At 39.9% G+C, this 16,473-nt stretch overlaps 2 protein-coding genes across 4 annotated transcripts; one reads left to right on the forward strand and one right to left on the reverse strand.

Moving 5' to 3' along the window:
* The first annotated feature begins 10,966 nt into the window (after positions 1-10,966).
* Positions 10,967-12,303, forward strand: LOC103439423 (uncharacterized). 2 transcript variants are annotated; one of them, XM_017333338.3, is made up of 3 exons: positions 10,967-11,316; positions 11,658-11,822; positions 11,975-12,303. In XM_017333338.3, the coding sequence occupies exons 1-3, from the start codon at positions 10,975-10,977 to the stop codon at positions 12,062-12,064; spliced, it is 597 nt and encodes a 198-aa protein (XP_017188827.3). In that variant the 5' UTR covers positions 10,967-10,974; the 3' UTR covers positions 12,065-12,303. The 2 variants fall into 2 exon arrangements, with proteins under 2 accessions (XP_017188827.3, XP_017188828.3); XM_017333339.3 differs by having other exon boundaries at positions 11,661-11,822.
* A 384-nt stretch (positions 12,304-12,687) lies between these two features.
* On the reverse strand, positions 12,688-16,070 carry LOC103439422 (uncharacterized). Of its 2 annotated transcripts, none has more exons than XM_008377989.4 (2): positions 15,761-16,070; positions 12,688-14,055 (listed from the first exon to the last, which is right to left on the reverse strand). In XM_008377989.4, the coding sequence occupies exon 2, from the start codon at positions 14,040-14,042 to the stop codon at positions 13,083-13,085; it is 960 nt and encodes a 319-aa protein (XP_008376211.1). In that variant the 5' UTR covers positions 14,043-14,055; positions 15,761-16,070; the 3' UTR covers positions 12,688-13,082. The 2 variants fall into 2 exon arrangements, with proteins under 2 accessions (XP_008376211.1, XP_070683299.1); XM_070827198.1 differs by lacking the exon at positions 15,761-16,070 and adding an exon at positions 14,218-14,267.
* Between the last annotated feature and the right edge of the window lie 403 nt (positions 16,071-16,473).

Raw genomic sequence — 16,473 nt, forward strand, 5'->3', positions numbered from 1 at the left:
TGCTGCGTGGGATGAAAGGCAGCCACCTGTAGTGGTAAAGGGCATGGCAACTTGGGCAAGGAGGAGTGCCACGATAGCTTGAGGCAGTGCAGAGCAACAAAGGCAAGTAGATGTAAGTTGACACACTTTGGTTTTGTTAATCACATTCACATACAGGCAACAGAGGCAAGCAAATGTGAGTTGACAAACTTTGGTTTTGTTAATCATATTCCAAGGCAGCGGCCATGACGGAGGTATAGAGGCAGTTAAAGCTTGAGGCGAAGTGTAAGGCGTCAAGCTTCACAACAGGCTAGTCGTTTGACGGCAATTACTAAAGTTCTTCGCCAGGGAGCGGGTACTATGACTGTGCTCAATGGCAAAGATGATGTCTGCGACAAGATGCAGGCGAAGACGACAATGATGAATCCGAGAAGTACTCAGCCAACGATGAGGATGAGGCCACCATGTCTTAGAGAGAGATAAGGCTGGAAGATACAGGCAACAGTCCGAGACCAGCTCATCCTTTAGCTATGAGGCTGTTGCTGCAAATCCTAGTGTTTCTGGGTGGAGGTTCAGTTTGAAACAATTGCGATAGTGCCAATCATGACATTGAGGAGAAGGAAGACGATTTGCTTACTGTCTTCCCAAGTCTGAAGGTCATTGACTTGAGCTTCAATCGTCTTAGCGGCCGCTTCCCACAACCCTCTTCAGAGCCGAGCATTTGTCAAGCATCACGTTCATGGATGTCACTGCCATCGGGAATAGCTTCATTCCCTTGCCTTCAAATGTTTGTAATCATCTGTTTGCATAACACCTAATAAACTTCCAAAAGTTGCAATGAATCTGAGACATACGTATGGGTTTCAGCTGGGAGTAGTGATGTTGTTCTGCCAAAGCTAATGTCGTTGCCATCTTGTTTATAACGATATCCTGGCAAAGACTTACCTTACACATCGACCTGAGTTTGTCCAAGCCATAATGATCCATTGCTGCAAGCAGATGCTAAGCCATCCAAGTAGAAGCCCTATTGGAGTTGATTCCAGTACGCCTTGAAGACTATCATGGGTATGATCATTCATCATCAGCGTCCAAATGGTTCAACTGTCGTTTTGTATTGAGGCCACTAACGAGCTTATCTTGTTGGCGCAGGACAACAATCGGAACGAGGAGATCATCGTTAACGAATACGGGGTCTCGCCGCTGTTGGAACTGTTGAAAGATTACCGAGCTGCAACATAAACGGATGCGGGAATAAGAGCTTGGAGAGGGAACTTGATGGTGAGAAAGAAAGGGTTTGATTGAAGATGAAGCCCAGTTTGATCATGGCGGAGACCTCTCTTGATTTCAGCGTGTCCTTGGCTGCCATTGGAGGTCTGAGAGCTCGACATCAGATTCAATTATCTTATTTTTTTTACATGAACCTGAGCGGCTTCATTGTCCGTCATGTCGTCGTCGTTCTCCTCTACGACATAGCTCTTTGATTTGGAAATGCCTTGCTTCTGAGCAAAGGCAGGGAGAGGTCGCCAAGGGTCGAATACCGTATTGGAAGAGATGAGATTGAGCTTGCGAATGCTGCTGGTGAATCTGTAGCTGCTAGTGTTCGATGAATCTCCGCGCTGGAAAAGCTTGTCAACGTCAGCGGCAAAGACGAAGGGGATGGAGTTGTTGGAGTAGAGGATCAGCGAGCTGGGGAGCGAGGGAGAGTCGACGTTGAGATGCAGGTCACAGAATGAAGTGGAAAGATGAGGGATTTAGGACTTGGTGTGCAGCAGGTGGGCCTGGCTATTGGGCTCTGTTCCTTAGCTGAGGCTTGTGTACGGATGGGCTTCATGTGGTGGACATGGCGTCTCTATTTTGGAGCCCTTGGTGACAGAGATGGGTTTGAGGTGAAGAGGTGAGTTGAGAACAAAGAGAGAGACAGCTGGAGACGAGGAAGCTTTGGGAGATGATTTGGACCAGCTTGGAGGAGCCGAGTAAGGATGGGCCACGGGAGATGGGCTCATTGTTGGTGAACTCGTTGATGGTTTGAACCGTGCTGGGCTGAAGCAATTGTAGATTTATATATATATAACTTGTATTTTTTTTTATTATTATTATTATTTTTTAAAGCTGTAATTTAATTTCTGTATAAAGAAAACTGGTATTTTTTTTGTAATGAAATTGACTTTCATTAGTCGAGCCTTTAATAAAACCTTTTTTTTTTTTTGATGTGACTGAACTCAAAGTTGAATGTTCGAGCTGCCTACGTACCCTTCCAAAGAAGAGATCAAGTCATAACATAGTTCAAATACATATTTTTTTTTTTTGGTATGGTGTGACTGTACCTGAAGTTTTAATGTTTCAAGTTGCCTACGTACCCTCAGTTGAGGAAGGATCAAATCATAATGTAGTTCAAATGAGCGATCAATTTTTTTTTATGGTGATTTTGATGATGATTTTACCGTACACAGTGTATGCTCTTGTGGGCCAGGAGCTTTGGTTTGTGCAGTTTAGGCTTGTGCGAACAATGAGCATCATGCCGCCTCCTCAGGCGTTGTATTGTTTTGAGTTACGAAACTCTATGCAAGAGTGGAGTTCCCCTGATTTTTTTAGGGCAACATTTAAGTTCCGTCCTGAGTCCATGACCTCTTGAATTAAATCAGCTTTGATCATGTTGACAATCTCAGCTTCATCTAGGCTTGAAAGTGTATTAACAATGGTTTCTTGTCTCCTTTCCGACCGGTGAATTTGTGGCTGCAACGTAGGCTTCGTGTGTAATTTCTATGGAGTGACATGAGTCCATCCTTCAACTTCGCTTGACTTGGAGCATGCCCCCGGCGGTCGAGGTGAAGACTTTGAGTGGAAAGAGCCAGAAGTGACGTCTTCCTTAGGGATTTCATCTTTTTCGTCTTCTTGGATCATGACAGGGAAGATGTCTTGGACTTCCCATTCAGTGTCGTCCTCTTGGGCTTGTTGGCATGAAGATTGTCCAGTGTGGATGATGGTGAGCCTTCTCACTTTCAGTGGTCCATTTGTGTTAACCTCTAAGATTGCTTGGCGTTTCATCCTTGAAGGAATTGAGCTTCGAATATCGCCTTTTTCTGCTAGCCCGTCAACCTTTTCTTCCTTTGACGTTGTCTCCCTATTTCTAGAAAGCTTCTTGTTGTCTTCAAGTCTTTCCAAAGCTGACTGACAAGGAGGAGAGCTAGTCATGTTGTTTTGCTTCTTAGGTTTTGACAACGTTTTAAAAATAGAGCTTCGGGATGTTGGCATGTTAAGCCTCTTGAAGATGGAGGTACGGTTCTGACCACCAATGCGATTAAATGTTGATGTTCTAGGTCTTGAACAATTCATCCTATCGAAAACTAACGTCCAAGGGGCAGATTTAGGCTCCTCTTGATCTTATTCAATGCTCATGCTTATGTGTTGAGTGCTAGCATTTTTCGCTTTGCTTGAAATCTTCATGGGTGCATTTGGTGTGAAGCCAAGTCCAGCTTTGTTGTTGTCAACTCCGTAACCATGCTTTTTCAACTTCTTTTGAGTCTCAATGAGGTCACGTTCTTATTGTTGACGGTGTTTGAAACCTTCTTTCCAGGATTCGAAGAAGAAGCGAAGTCGTACCCAGCTTTCAACATGAGTTTGTAAGCGTTTGGATCAAAACCTTCTTCGGTCCTCTTGGTTGGGAGAAAGCTTGGTTCCACCCCCTTTGGTAGAGCCTTTATGAAGCCTTGTGGTAGTCTTGCAACCTTAGCGTCACCTAGCTGTGTGAGAGGCAAAACTGCATTCGTCTTGAGCAACTTTACATTATCCTTATGCTGCTGTGCATCGGCTTTGCTTGCTCTAATTTGGAACGGAGATTGACCATTCTTTCTTCTCGACATCGGGATGTATCGGAAGACAGATGTGTTTCGTCCATTTGAGGGCGTCCTACTCCCTTTGGTTGTTGCAGGTTTAGCAAGCTCATCATCATTCTTGCTTGAAGACAGCATAGCTTCTCCTTCTTACTTTTTGGGCATGGCTTACCACTCCTGCTTTTTAGGTGTTGCTTTGCCTGTGGATTTGATCTTTTTTGGAAGAGCTTCGGGAACCATGTCTTCATCGATGTAGAACTTGGCATCTGCGAAATGTGATTCGGCTTCGGTGAATGGTTTGGTGTCATCATAGATCACCTTCACTCCTTCTCGATAGAATTTTAAGCATTGGTAAAGGGAGGACGGTACTACTCCATTCTTATGGATCCAAGGCCTTCCTAAGAGCAAGCCGTAGGAAGTTCTTGCATCAATCACATAGAATATCGTGCTTGACTTGAGTTCACCAATAGTCATCTCCACTCTGATCATGCCTATCGCTCTTTGTCCTATTTGATTAAAACCTTGGATTAGTAAACGACTTAGGGACAGTTCATCAGCCTTGATGCTGATTATAGTCATTGCTGACTTTGGCATGATATTTATGGCTGATCCATCATCCACAAGCAAGCGGTTAACTTTGTGCTCCCTTAAGTACCCAAAGATGAAGAGATGATGATTGTGAGGCTTGGATCCTAGCAGCAAGTCTTCGTCGGTGAAGTGGATTGTGTCCTGGGCAGCACAATAAGTGGCATACTCATATGGTCGAAATTTCAAGCCTTCGTCCTTGCTTTCTTGCGCTTCGTGGTCATTGGGACTCACCAAGACCGCTGCTAATGCTCTTCTCATCTTCTTTGGCAATCGTAGCGCTTCCTCGATGCTAAAGTGTATTGGCAGGCCTTCTTTGGGTGTGAGGGCAATTTCTCCCTCGATGGTGATGGCTTTGCCTTTTGAAAGTTCTTCCATTTCTACTTCGACCATGTGACATGCAGCGATATTGCACTATTGGAAGAAGTCCTTAGGGAAGTCTTCGTACAATGAGACAGAAATGCGTGGCTCTTTCTCCATAGGTTCCCCAGCATACGTTGGCTTAGCAGCTTTTACGTTTCTTTTGGGTTTCCTACTATTGCGGCGACGGTGCTTTCTCCTTTGTTCCACCTTTGGCTTTATGGCTTGTGGCTTTGGTTTCCTTGTTTTTTTGTAGGTCACCAATTTCCATCCTTCTTTATCATTGGTATATGCATCTTGGTCGCTTACCCCCGGTGATGGTTATGCAGAAGGTGCCATGCAGCTTGAGCATTGACGAAAATGGTCAAGTGTCACTTGGAGAGGCATGGGATCGAAAGATCCAAATCCAATTATAGTAGTATGTGTTGCGGCCGTGTCTTCAAGGTCGAGCTCAATTTGCCCTTGTTGCACTAACTTCATGATGAGTTCTTTGAGGATGAAGCACTTGCCAACATGATGACTCATGATACGATGGTACTTGTAGTACCTAGGATCGTTTACGCGATTCATCTCTTCAGGGCGCTTGCATTCTGGTAACTCGATCACCTTCTTTTTCAGCAAGTCGTCTAACATTGCATCCATGTCTGAGTTAAGATGGTACACCTTCTGCTCTAATTCCCTCAAGGTGTTTTTGTACATATCGTGGGTGCGAGGAGGCTCACCTCTCTTTATCTCCTTTGCTTTGGTCTTAGAGGAGGTCTTGATAGGCACGAAGGAGGTCTTGATGAGCGCAGAAGAGGTCTTGATGGGCGTAGTGTTGACAGTGAACGCTTCCTTAGGAAGCTTCTTCCCAGTCTTGTTTACATTTGGGGAAAACACCTTATCCTTCTTGAAGTCGGTGATCGGCTCCCTCTTCTCATGGTTGGTGATACTCAACTCCATGTCGTGGGAACGAGTTGCTAGCTCTTCAAATGTTTTCGGTTTTATGCCTTGAATGATGTAATGTAACCCCCAGTGCATGCCTTGAACTCACATCTCAATGGCGGAGGTTTCGAAAAACCGATCTTTGCAATCCAGACTTAACGCACGCCATTTATTGATGTAGTCGACAACAGGTTCATCCTTCAACTATTTCATATTGGTCAACTCCAGCATGCTTACAGTGCGACGCATGCTGTAGAAGCGGTTAAGGAATTCCCTTTCTAGCTGATCCCAACTGTTGATAGACTCGGGCTCGAGGTCAGTGTACCAGTCAAATGCATTACCTTCAGCGAGCGCACGAACTGCTTGACAAGGTAGTCTCCCTCTGTCTGGCATTGTTGCAAGTTTTAATGAAATGGGCAACATGTTGTTTTGGGTTTCCCTTTCCATCGAACTGTATGAATTTTGGTGGTTGATAACCCCTCAGCATCTTCAAAACGTCAATCTTCTTGGAGTAAGGCTTTGAGTATAGTACGGAGTCATAAGAGCTTCATTTGTACAGCGCCTTGATGGTGCTGGCGATCATCTCTTGCAGCTGCTGGATAGAAAGAGATCCCATGAGTGTGGCTGCTTGGTCTGGCTCCGGCTTCACATCGACTTTCTCCGCCGGAGGCTTATCTTTTTCGCCGTTTTCCTTCTTTACTGGATTATCCCCTGGCTTGACTTTCACATCAGGCTTCGCATCTAGTTGGTTGACGAGTGCGGCGATTTGCAAGTCTTTCTCCTCCACAGTCCGTGGGAGTTTTACGATCGTTTCATTCATTTGAGCCAGTTGTTCCTCGATTAAAGTTGCTCCGGTAGTCATGACTTGCATGGCTATGCTGCTGCTGCTTGAGTTGGCATCGAAAAGTAAGGGCTTTGACTACTTCCTCAGGCTTTCCTCTCTCGGTGCCCTTAGGGGTGGTTTGGGAGTGAAGTGCTTTAAAAAAAACACCCATGAAAAAAAGCTGTGAGGGTTTTAGATGTTTGGTAAACTGAAAAAAAAAAAAAAAAAGGCTTATTTTGGAAGCTGCTGTGAGAATAAGCTGAAATCAAAGGAAAAAGCTGAAGCTGCTGCTATTTGCAGCTTTTGATGTAGGGGTGGAAGAGGCGGCAAAAAGAGCTATTGCCTTGCTTCGAGTTGTGACGCTCGAAGTGACACCACTTGCGGTGATGACGCTCTTGTTCTTTGCATTGGTTGTGAGAACATCTTGAACCTTCTTTGATGCCATTTGTGTTTTTTACGGATTCGAAGATAGAGATGAGAGGTAGAGATAGTCCCACCGAGCGTGTCAAATTTGTAAACACTGAAATTCTTGCGATGAATGAGACAAGAACAAGTGTACAAAATAATATTTTTTATATTGATTTCTGGGTTACAATCTCTTTTACAATTTAGTCCTCTAATTCTATCTTCATAAAACGTAGATTTGCAGATTGTGTTGTTGATCCAAATGTCGTCAGGGCTTGATCTTGGATGAACGATTGATGAGTGATGAACACTTTCTTCAAGGGCCGTCGGGGCTTGATCTTGAATTGGTGGAAGTTTTTCAAGGGCCGTTGGGGCTTGATGTTGAAGGAGGATTTCACGAAGAATAAATAGAGCTTTCTCGATCATTTGGGATTTGCTTGAGAGTAGAGAAAATGTATGTCCATTTCGTCCCTTGATCCTTTGATGGAGAGGCCTATTTATAGGCTTTGAGAATGAATTACCACAATCCTTTTGCTTTGGTGGATGTTGTAGGTGGATTGGGTGGATTGTTGTAGGTGAATTAAGTGTATGGTATAGGTGAAATGAGTGGATGTTGTAATTTTGATACAATGGTCAACATTTATTTTACCAAATTTCAATGTCTATAAATGTAATTTTAATGCAATGGCTAACATTTATTTCACTGAAATTTCGATGTCTACATTCCCGTTGTGGTATGTCATCTCTGTTTGATTCATCTTCGTTGTTTGATTCATCTTCTTGATTATCAAGTTGCTTTCTTTTATTCATTTTCCTTTTTTTGTCGTCGTTTCTCTATAGATTCTTCACGTGGCTATTGAGAAGAAATGGCATCCTTAATCTGCAAACAGTCACATTAGATAGGTGTCATTTTATATGATAAGTAATTATTTTTGTGTTGAAAAATACTATTTTCAAAGTGAAATATTTGATTATTGGTGATTACCTTGATTTTTTTTTTTTACTGAGATATCCTTGATTGCTTTATGGATCATGTTTGTGTCCCATTTTGGGATCGCCGAAATCATGTTTTCTCGTCCTTCTATTGTCTCCACTAGATTTGTGTGAAGACATATCCAGTACTATATAAATTAAGTAACTGATGTTAGTTTGTGCAAAACTTTGTAAGAAAAAATTCATGTTATTTTTATTAACTATGTTGGTTACTTACCAAAACAAGGATGGTGCATCCACTAGTGGTTGGTTCTTCTCCTTCCTCTTTTTTTTATTTGCTTTTCCAAGCATTTTGAACAGATAGTCTCTTACTCCTTTGGCCCAATTGTACTTGTTTATCTGCTGCAAGTTCGTACAGATTTTCAGGAAACTCTAGGTGATGTAGGTTCCAAAGTTTGTAAACAGCAATGATTGAACAAGGTGTGCACATATGAGTGAAGCAATATCTTGTATGCCCTTAGGTGTTTTGTCTAGAAGTGTTTTCTCATATGCCTCTGCAAGATGCTTCTTCTTGACTACCTTGACATCTGCGAAGTACTTTTTGATGAGGTGATCATCATCACCAAATTTGGTTGATTTGTCTGTATTCGGCATATCGATTCCTTCGTTGTTCAATCCGAAGATTTGGACAACATCATTGCTGGAAATCCCATGTGCTTTATGACGCCCAAATTTGAACTTTTGGGTTGTTGGGTTGTAGCAGTTAATGATTTTAATCAAGTCCATGTCGGACTTCCTCTTCCTTTCTGACGTAATCAAAGCCTCATCCATGTACGTTTTCAATAGACTCCAAAATGGCGTCTTTGCTAGTTCATTACAGACATCTTAACGCCATTGTAATATAGGGTTGTAGATTTTCATTGCTTCTGCAAACCCGGTCATATTGTATCTGTACTAGAGGTATTCCTTCTTCTGTTTAGCTTCTTTTTTCTTCGTTTTACCCTTCTTTGCAGGTTTTTTTGTTGTTTTCATCTTCAACAATGAAAATTGTTAGGATACTATTTATTGAACTATAACAAAAAAAAAATGCATGTTATTTATGAAACTATAGTAAATAGACTCACTCTATTTTATGTAATGTACCAAACCTCATTGGAAAAAACTACACACAAATGGCAAAAAGTAACCAAAAAATGATAGAACTCACAGTATTATGAAATATGTCAAACTATTTATGAAATATCCCACACTATTTATGGATATAGAACAATATAACCCACACTGTTTATGAATTATGCCACACTATTTATAAGGAAAGGGAGAAAAACAAAACAAAATCAACCTACATTGTTTGTGAAAGGGATCAAAACAAAACCAAATCAATTGACATTATTTATGAAATGGAGCAAAATGAATATTAGTCCAAAATAGCCACCAATATTTATGAGAAATAACAATTAAGAACTGTTTATGGATATACCCACACTGTTTATGTGGAAATGGATCAAAACCGAAAATTATTTATGGAATTTAAGCGTAATAACCTAACTATTTTGTAAAATAGATGAAAAATAACCCTCAATTTTTATGAGATCTAACAAAATATACACTATTTATTGATCTAAAACAATATAACCCAAACTAACTGTGGATTTGAGGCAAAAATAACACACAATATTGCTTGAACTATCCTAAACTTAAACATGAAATTGAAAAATAGTAGTGAACACACAGAATTTCAGTTTCGAATATAATTGATTAGTTATCAAAATGCAATTTCTAATTTAAAATTGATAGATAATATGGAATCAAGAACATGCAAACAAGGATTTCAGTTTAGTACCTTTTGTTTGGAGGCAACTTGTTGCTCCTCGGGAGCTTGTTGTTCAATCTGAAGTTGTTGATCATTGGGAACTTGTTGTTCGGCCGGAATTTGTTGTTCTTCTGCCATTGTTGCTCGTCGGAATTTGTTGTTCTCGCTAGGTTCTTGTAGATTTTGGTTTGAAATTCGAAGTTGGAATTGGGTTTTACGAAAAGGAATCTGAATTGTAGGGGTGGTTGGTGCAATTAATGGCGGTGGAGTGGTGGATTGAATGTAGTAACCGTTATTTTTGTAATAGGCTTGGGTTATTTCCGTCATGGTCATTTTTGGGATAATAAATGTTATGCGGGTTGGGCTTTTAGTTGAGCCCGCATTTTTTTTTTGTTTTTTAAGGGCTTGAGTTATGTCCTTATGATTAAAACGTAAACCCTTTTTATTAAATAATAGTTTAGGATGGTTTTTCATTAAATAAAAGTTAGCCCAAGCCCTTTCCGTTAATATTCTGTTTTTTATTTCCTCCCATGCATTTTCATATTTAATCTTATACATTGTTTTCGATTTATTTAATTCAATTCAATGAACATAAATAAAGAGAATAAAAGATGTGTGACTATTATTTCCCAACAATAACTGCGCAGTAAATAGAAAATATGTAGTAGCCATTTTTGTATTGTTAAATTTGGTAAGTCGACTTGTACTTTGAACACATAAATTCCCTAAAAATAGGAAGGCCAATCCACATTACACTTTTACATTTGGGAGAAAATTATTGTGTTTTCTTTTGACATCACCGGTAGATGAGTTTAAATTTCGAGATCTGTATAGTAGATAGACACAAATCTTAAAATTTAAACTCATTCAACGGTAATAAATAGAGTGATAAGCATTATCACCACTTGAGAATGGGTAGCAAAAACGCACCCTTTATTTTTATCAATAGCATCTTTGCATCTTTGTCAGTTTGTTGTGAAACGAATTCATTAGTTATCCTTTTTTCTTTAAATAAGTAGAATTAGGATTAGAGTTCATTACAGATTTAGAATATCGTTTGGTGATTAAGTACGTAATTCTTTGGCTTCCAAAAAGAAAAAAGTAACGTAATTCTTTTGAGTATATTTTTAATGGGAATAAGAAAAAAAGGTAGGTAAATTATGAGGGAGGAATAAAAAAAAATTACTGTTAATTATTAGTTTTATATTTGTTTTTATTGCTTTCAGTGTAACACTTGTCCCTTTTATTTTTATGATTAGAAATTAATATTTACAAAAGAATTAATAAACAAAAACAAAAGTTAATTAACATGACCAAAGGGAATGGATTCAATTCAATCACAAGCAAAATCACATCCAGAAGCCATGGCAAAACAAGAGTTGGAGAAAGAGGAGAAGAACAATGGCACAAGAGAGAGACCTAACAAGAAGGAAGTGATCATCACTGTCTATGTGGAATCACCAGCATCGTCTGATTCTCATCAGAAACCTGGTCCTGTCAAGAAGATTAACCGCAAGCCAAGCTCCGAAAAGCCTCATCAGACTGCGAAAACACGAATCTATGATCGCCGGGCTCAACTCCTTGCTTATTCTCAAGAGCTAAGAACAACTGGTGATGCTCAGAAAGTGCAGTGGACTAACAACGGTTCAAAGCCTAAGCCTAGGGTAAGGTTTCATGCATATATAGATTATTTGGTAATGTTGATACACTGTTGATTTCTCGCCAATAGTCGATTTCTGGTACATTGTTGATCTCTATCGATAGTTCGTTGAAATTTGATATCGACAATATAACAGGTACCATACACTTCTCATATTAGAATTCATATGATGAACTTAGAAATTACCAAACCTAAATATGTTTCTTTTGCAATGCTACATTGATCATTTAGTTGATATTTGGTATCGACAATGTAGCAGATACTGTAGTGTCCGCCAATCACTCTCCGTAGTAGAAATACACACGAGTATATAAATTATCAAACTGGAAATACATGTGTCCTTAGCAGGTGGGAGACAAAAGGCTCATAACTCCAATAAGACACAGAAGAACAAAGAGCAGAGGGAGATATCAACGCTTAGTACCAGAAGTGGACGTATATTGCAATCCCAAATCCATCATAGGCAGGAACAAAAAGGCCATCGGATCAGAAACAAGTTCTAACTTTCTGGTAAATCGTGTACATTTTAATCAAATTGTTTCTGCTTTCCTTTCAGCAATTGAGATTTGAAAAATGATCGTTTCGACACTATCATTTATATTTCTTTTTGGTAAAAGAATTATCATTGTATATATATGTTTTTATTTGGTGTGTTTGAGCAGAGGAAGCTAAGGTGTGTGCTGAGAGGAATTTCTGGTTTGCTCTGCAACAAAGGGTCCAAAGTTGCAGAGAGAAATTATCATGCTATTTGATTTAGAATTTTAATGTTAGTTTGCTTGAATGGATCTTATGTCTTTTTACCCACTTATCCAGTTCTGTTTGTTACAGAAGTACATTTAAGATCCATCTTTTACTCCATGTGTAGACTTTTTAAACATCTTGCCAAGTAAAAAATACTCAAAACAAGGGTAGTTACTGCAGAAAAATTTGTAGTAAGCGTGTAAACAGAACAATGTTTAGCTCCTTAAATAATATGAGCCGGGTATACTAAGTGTAATAATACAATTAGCTGAAAATATTTATTTTTTCTAACCAAAGTATTATAACATATTGTGTAATGAGCCGTGTGATAGGATTTCGACTCATCACCGTGTTCTCAACATACTGAAAAATTTATCCTTAGAGACACATTGAAAGTATCATATCAATTCCATTTATTCATAGCCCCGCAGAATAATAAATCACAATTTGACAATTTTGAATAAACTTTTTTCTTTAATTTTAACAAGCTACTTTTGCACTGTGATTTGCGGGTAATTGGGAAATCAAATTGCATTTGGGGGGGGGGGGGGGGGGGAGAGGGTCCAAAATAAAGGAAATACATTATTCCTCCAGAAGCTGTACACCAGCTATAATTAAAATTGGCAGAAGAATCAACACAGCAAGTCACTGAATTCAGAATTTAACAGAAGATAGTACACAAGCACAATTTTTACCCCTGTTGAATTACAAAGAATGACCAATCAATACAACCTACGAGGAAAATTGAGCACGAAACTGCACTCAAATATCCAGGGTTTATGCCCTGCCATCTGCTTTTCCTACGACCTGTTAATCACAATAAGCCGTCACTAATCACAGTGTGCAATTCGATCACGCAGAAGCAATGATACGAAACCACAGAGGCGGGGTTCAACTGCCTAAGATGCCAATGAAAATGTCAATAGTTCTAACGCGTACCATAACAAGGTGCATCAATGAGGCGAATGCATTCAAACAAACAATCGCAAAAGTAGAATGCAGTCTTCCCCAACTTTAGGCCAATTTTGATCATAAGAATCGTCCAGGTTCTCTAATTCTACGCTGCACACCCCCACCTCTAAGCCCGCCAAGCCTTCGTACCACTCCCCTGCCTCGAACAGAACCACGTCGAGGTGCAAAGGCAGAATTAGAAGGCGGAGCACGCGAAAAATCATTGTTCCTTCGAATCGTGCGTCGTGAGAAGAGACCACCAATATCAAATGAACCAAATCCAAAATCATCTGAGTCGCTGTCATCATCTAGCTCCGAATCAGAATCACTGTAAATGCCATCAGGGTTTGGCTCCAGCACATAATCCCCCATGATCACTGCCCCCGGAGTAGATGACACTATTGTGCTAATAACATCACTTCGCTCTCTCTCAGACTCAAGCTTCCTCCATTTTTCTTGAAGTAAGGGATCCACTTCTCGGGGTCGTGCCAATGGGTGCTTTGCCTTAACATGTTTTCTGAGCTGTTTATAAGTTCCAGCAAATGAGCAATTTTCCTGCAAGCATGTTCTCTTCTTGGCATCAAAATATTGTCGTGCTGGTTCCACCACTGTCCAACCCTTCACTTGCCCCCGACATAGCGGGCATAAAAGCTCTGGTACATCTGTCTTCTCCTCGGGCTCCCCTTCAGTTGAACTGAAACCTAAATTATCCATTGGTCCATTCCATGGTCGAGAATTTTCAATTGAACACACTTTTGTGTACGCTTTCTTGTATTGTTCGAGACAGTTTGAAAAGCGATGGCCAGTGGCACACATATATGGGCGACATCCCTTATTATAAGAGGAACAAAGGAGGAGAACAGCATTGTGAGGGAACTCCATGCAGACTGAACAAGTCACATCTTCCCAATCTTTCTTCTCCACTGCTTTGTGAGGTTTCTTTTTTGAATGTACATCTTTAAGAACCTTTAATGGATGCTGGATCTTCTTTACAGCTCGGGAGTCATGTTTACATTGCAACTTGTTAACTTTCGCCATTTACAAACACAACCTGAAATTCATCAAGAGAAAGAGAGAGAGGGAAAGAACATTATTCTTACAAATCTTCGACATTCTAAGAATAACAGATGAGTAAACAAACTAGGTTGCTTGGCATACATCTCATGCAAAACAAAACGCATGTGCAAATTGACGCTAAGATTTGCCTACTGACCTTTAGGTATCAAACACATCCAACAATTATGTCCCTAAAAAGGAATGATGAAAGTCTAATTAGGTTCTCTGAATATTCAAGATTGGAAGTCCAAGTCCAAAATGCTATTTGTGTGGTGTCATTCTTGAAACACGAGTCCATTTAATGTAGCAAATCAAATTTTTTGATTTAAAAACAAAATGAATTTTCTGTATAATTGACAAGTGAGCACAATTCAACCGTTGACAACTTGCAATTTTGATATACAATTTATTTACGTTACCATTTACAAACCACAGTTCATCATTTTATTTAGCAGGTAATATTGAGACATTCAGCAATAACCAGATTACAGAAGAAGTGAAAGTAAAATGAACAACAACATGGGATTGTGAGATCAAACGAGCACAATTTTTTCCGTGCAGCAGCAAAACCCCCATGAATAAAAGGGAGGGGGTTATTTAAAAGAAATCAAGTTTTGCAGTGTATCTAAGATAAAATTATAAAAATTTCCATATAGATCTTTGAAAAGACCTGGCTGGCCTAGCTTCATGAACTTAGGAAAACAAAAAAATGTCAACAAATTCATGGAGATCCGACAAAATGTCCAATGACTGCCATGATCAAATTTAGTAGCTATCATGTTGTTAAAGAGAACTCACTCTGTCAGTCTCTGCATAGGGAATATAAGTGCATACCAATAGCTTGTGCTTATCTTACTAGAATATAATAACGTAGGGAATAGTCAATAATACGAGCACAATCTCACTTATTTTTATCGGTACAAGTTAAAATGATCATCTGAAGCATACGTACCAGGGCCGACAAAATACTGAAGTAATAGTAAAAAAAATTAGGATTCAGGATTAGAAATAATCTAAATACATGGGTTAGTATAAAGTTGCAAGTGACAATAATTTGACCATTAAGAAACCCTTTCAGAGATTAGGCACTACAAAAATTAAAAACATCTGCTATGTTTTCACTTCTGCAATTTATAGCCTTTTCTGGGTTAAAATTGATTATATACCGGCATCAAAACTAAAATGACTGCCCAGGAGTACATCACAGAGAACTACATTTTTGCAGTACCCAACCTGAAAAGATTACATCTTTTTTTTACTAAATTGTTCTAAACTAAGCACTAATTCGAATAATAAACACTTCCAAAAATGTGGGAAAAGGGCGAATTCAAGCATTCATCTCCTTTCAGGATCAAAATGTCACATAGATAAATCAACAGTTTAATTACTCACTGAACAAAAGCAAAAAACAACCCTAATTTGGCCGGCCAAAGGCCTCATCTCTACAGTTTATGCAATCTGAGATCGACTGTACGGGTCCTTCAGAAACAGATTGTACGGACGAAACCATGAACGAACAGTGAAAATTTGAAAATGCAAATCTACATGTAACACTACGTACGCGTTCACATATAAGAAAATGGGTTCGTCGCAACGATCGAGACAAAGCAAACGGGAAGAGTAAACCCCTAGAAAATGAAATCGAAGATAGGCGCCAAATTTGAGATCGGCGGAGAAATGGGGTTCAGTTCAGTCAGTACCTGGGAAGCGGCGGAGAGGAAAACACGCGGCGGAGATTACGGCGAGAGAGGGGGGGAGGTGGGGGGTAGAGAGGGGGGAGAGTTTTGGATTGGTGGGAATGGGGAAGCGGAGAGAGTGAGGTGGTGTGAGAGAAAGGTCCGATCTTGGAGGGTCACGCGGGAGGAGAGAGAGAGTTGGGTGGCGTGCGGAAACTGTAAAAAGTGCAGCTTTTATGGCTCGCGGCTTTTAATATTATCCGATCGATGGCGTTGGTGGTGCACCATAATGTTGTCATCTGCATCACAGATGATGTTGACGACGACGATGAAGGCTTTTTGTTGGGCTCAAAAGAAAATAATTTGGGCTTACAACGCTTGCAGTTTTGAGTGAGTACATTTTCAGTCTGTACTGGGCCCAGTTTAGACCCAAACACGTGTTTGTTTTATGGGTGATACTTATCAAGGGTGTGATATTCATACAACTTTTTTTACTTCTCACACTTTTTGTTAATTTTTGTCATTTTATTTTCTTCAATACATCAGATCCGATAGTTAAAAATTAAAAGCGTGTGTGAGAAGTAAAAATGGTGTGTGGATATCACACATCTGCGACTTATACTGGTCTAACCAATTGTTAGGCTTAGCCTACTCCTCTACCCACCCCTTTAAAACACTTCCACCCGTCTCAAATCCCCTAGGAGATAGTGGATTAAATCTCCTCCCTCCCCCCAAAA

This window comes from Malus domestica, chromosome 08 (genome assembly GCF_042453785.1).
Source record: "Malus domestica chromosome 08, GDT2T_hap1".
In the NCBI taxonomy this organism is placed as follows: Eukaryota; Viridiplantae; Streptophyta; class Magnoliopsida; order Rosales; family Rosaceae; genus Malus; species Malus domestica.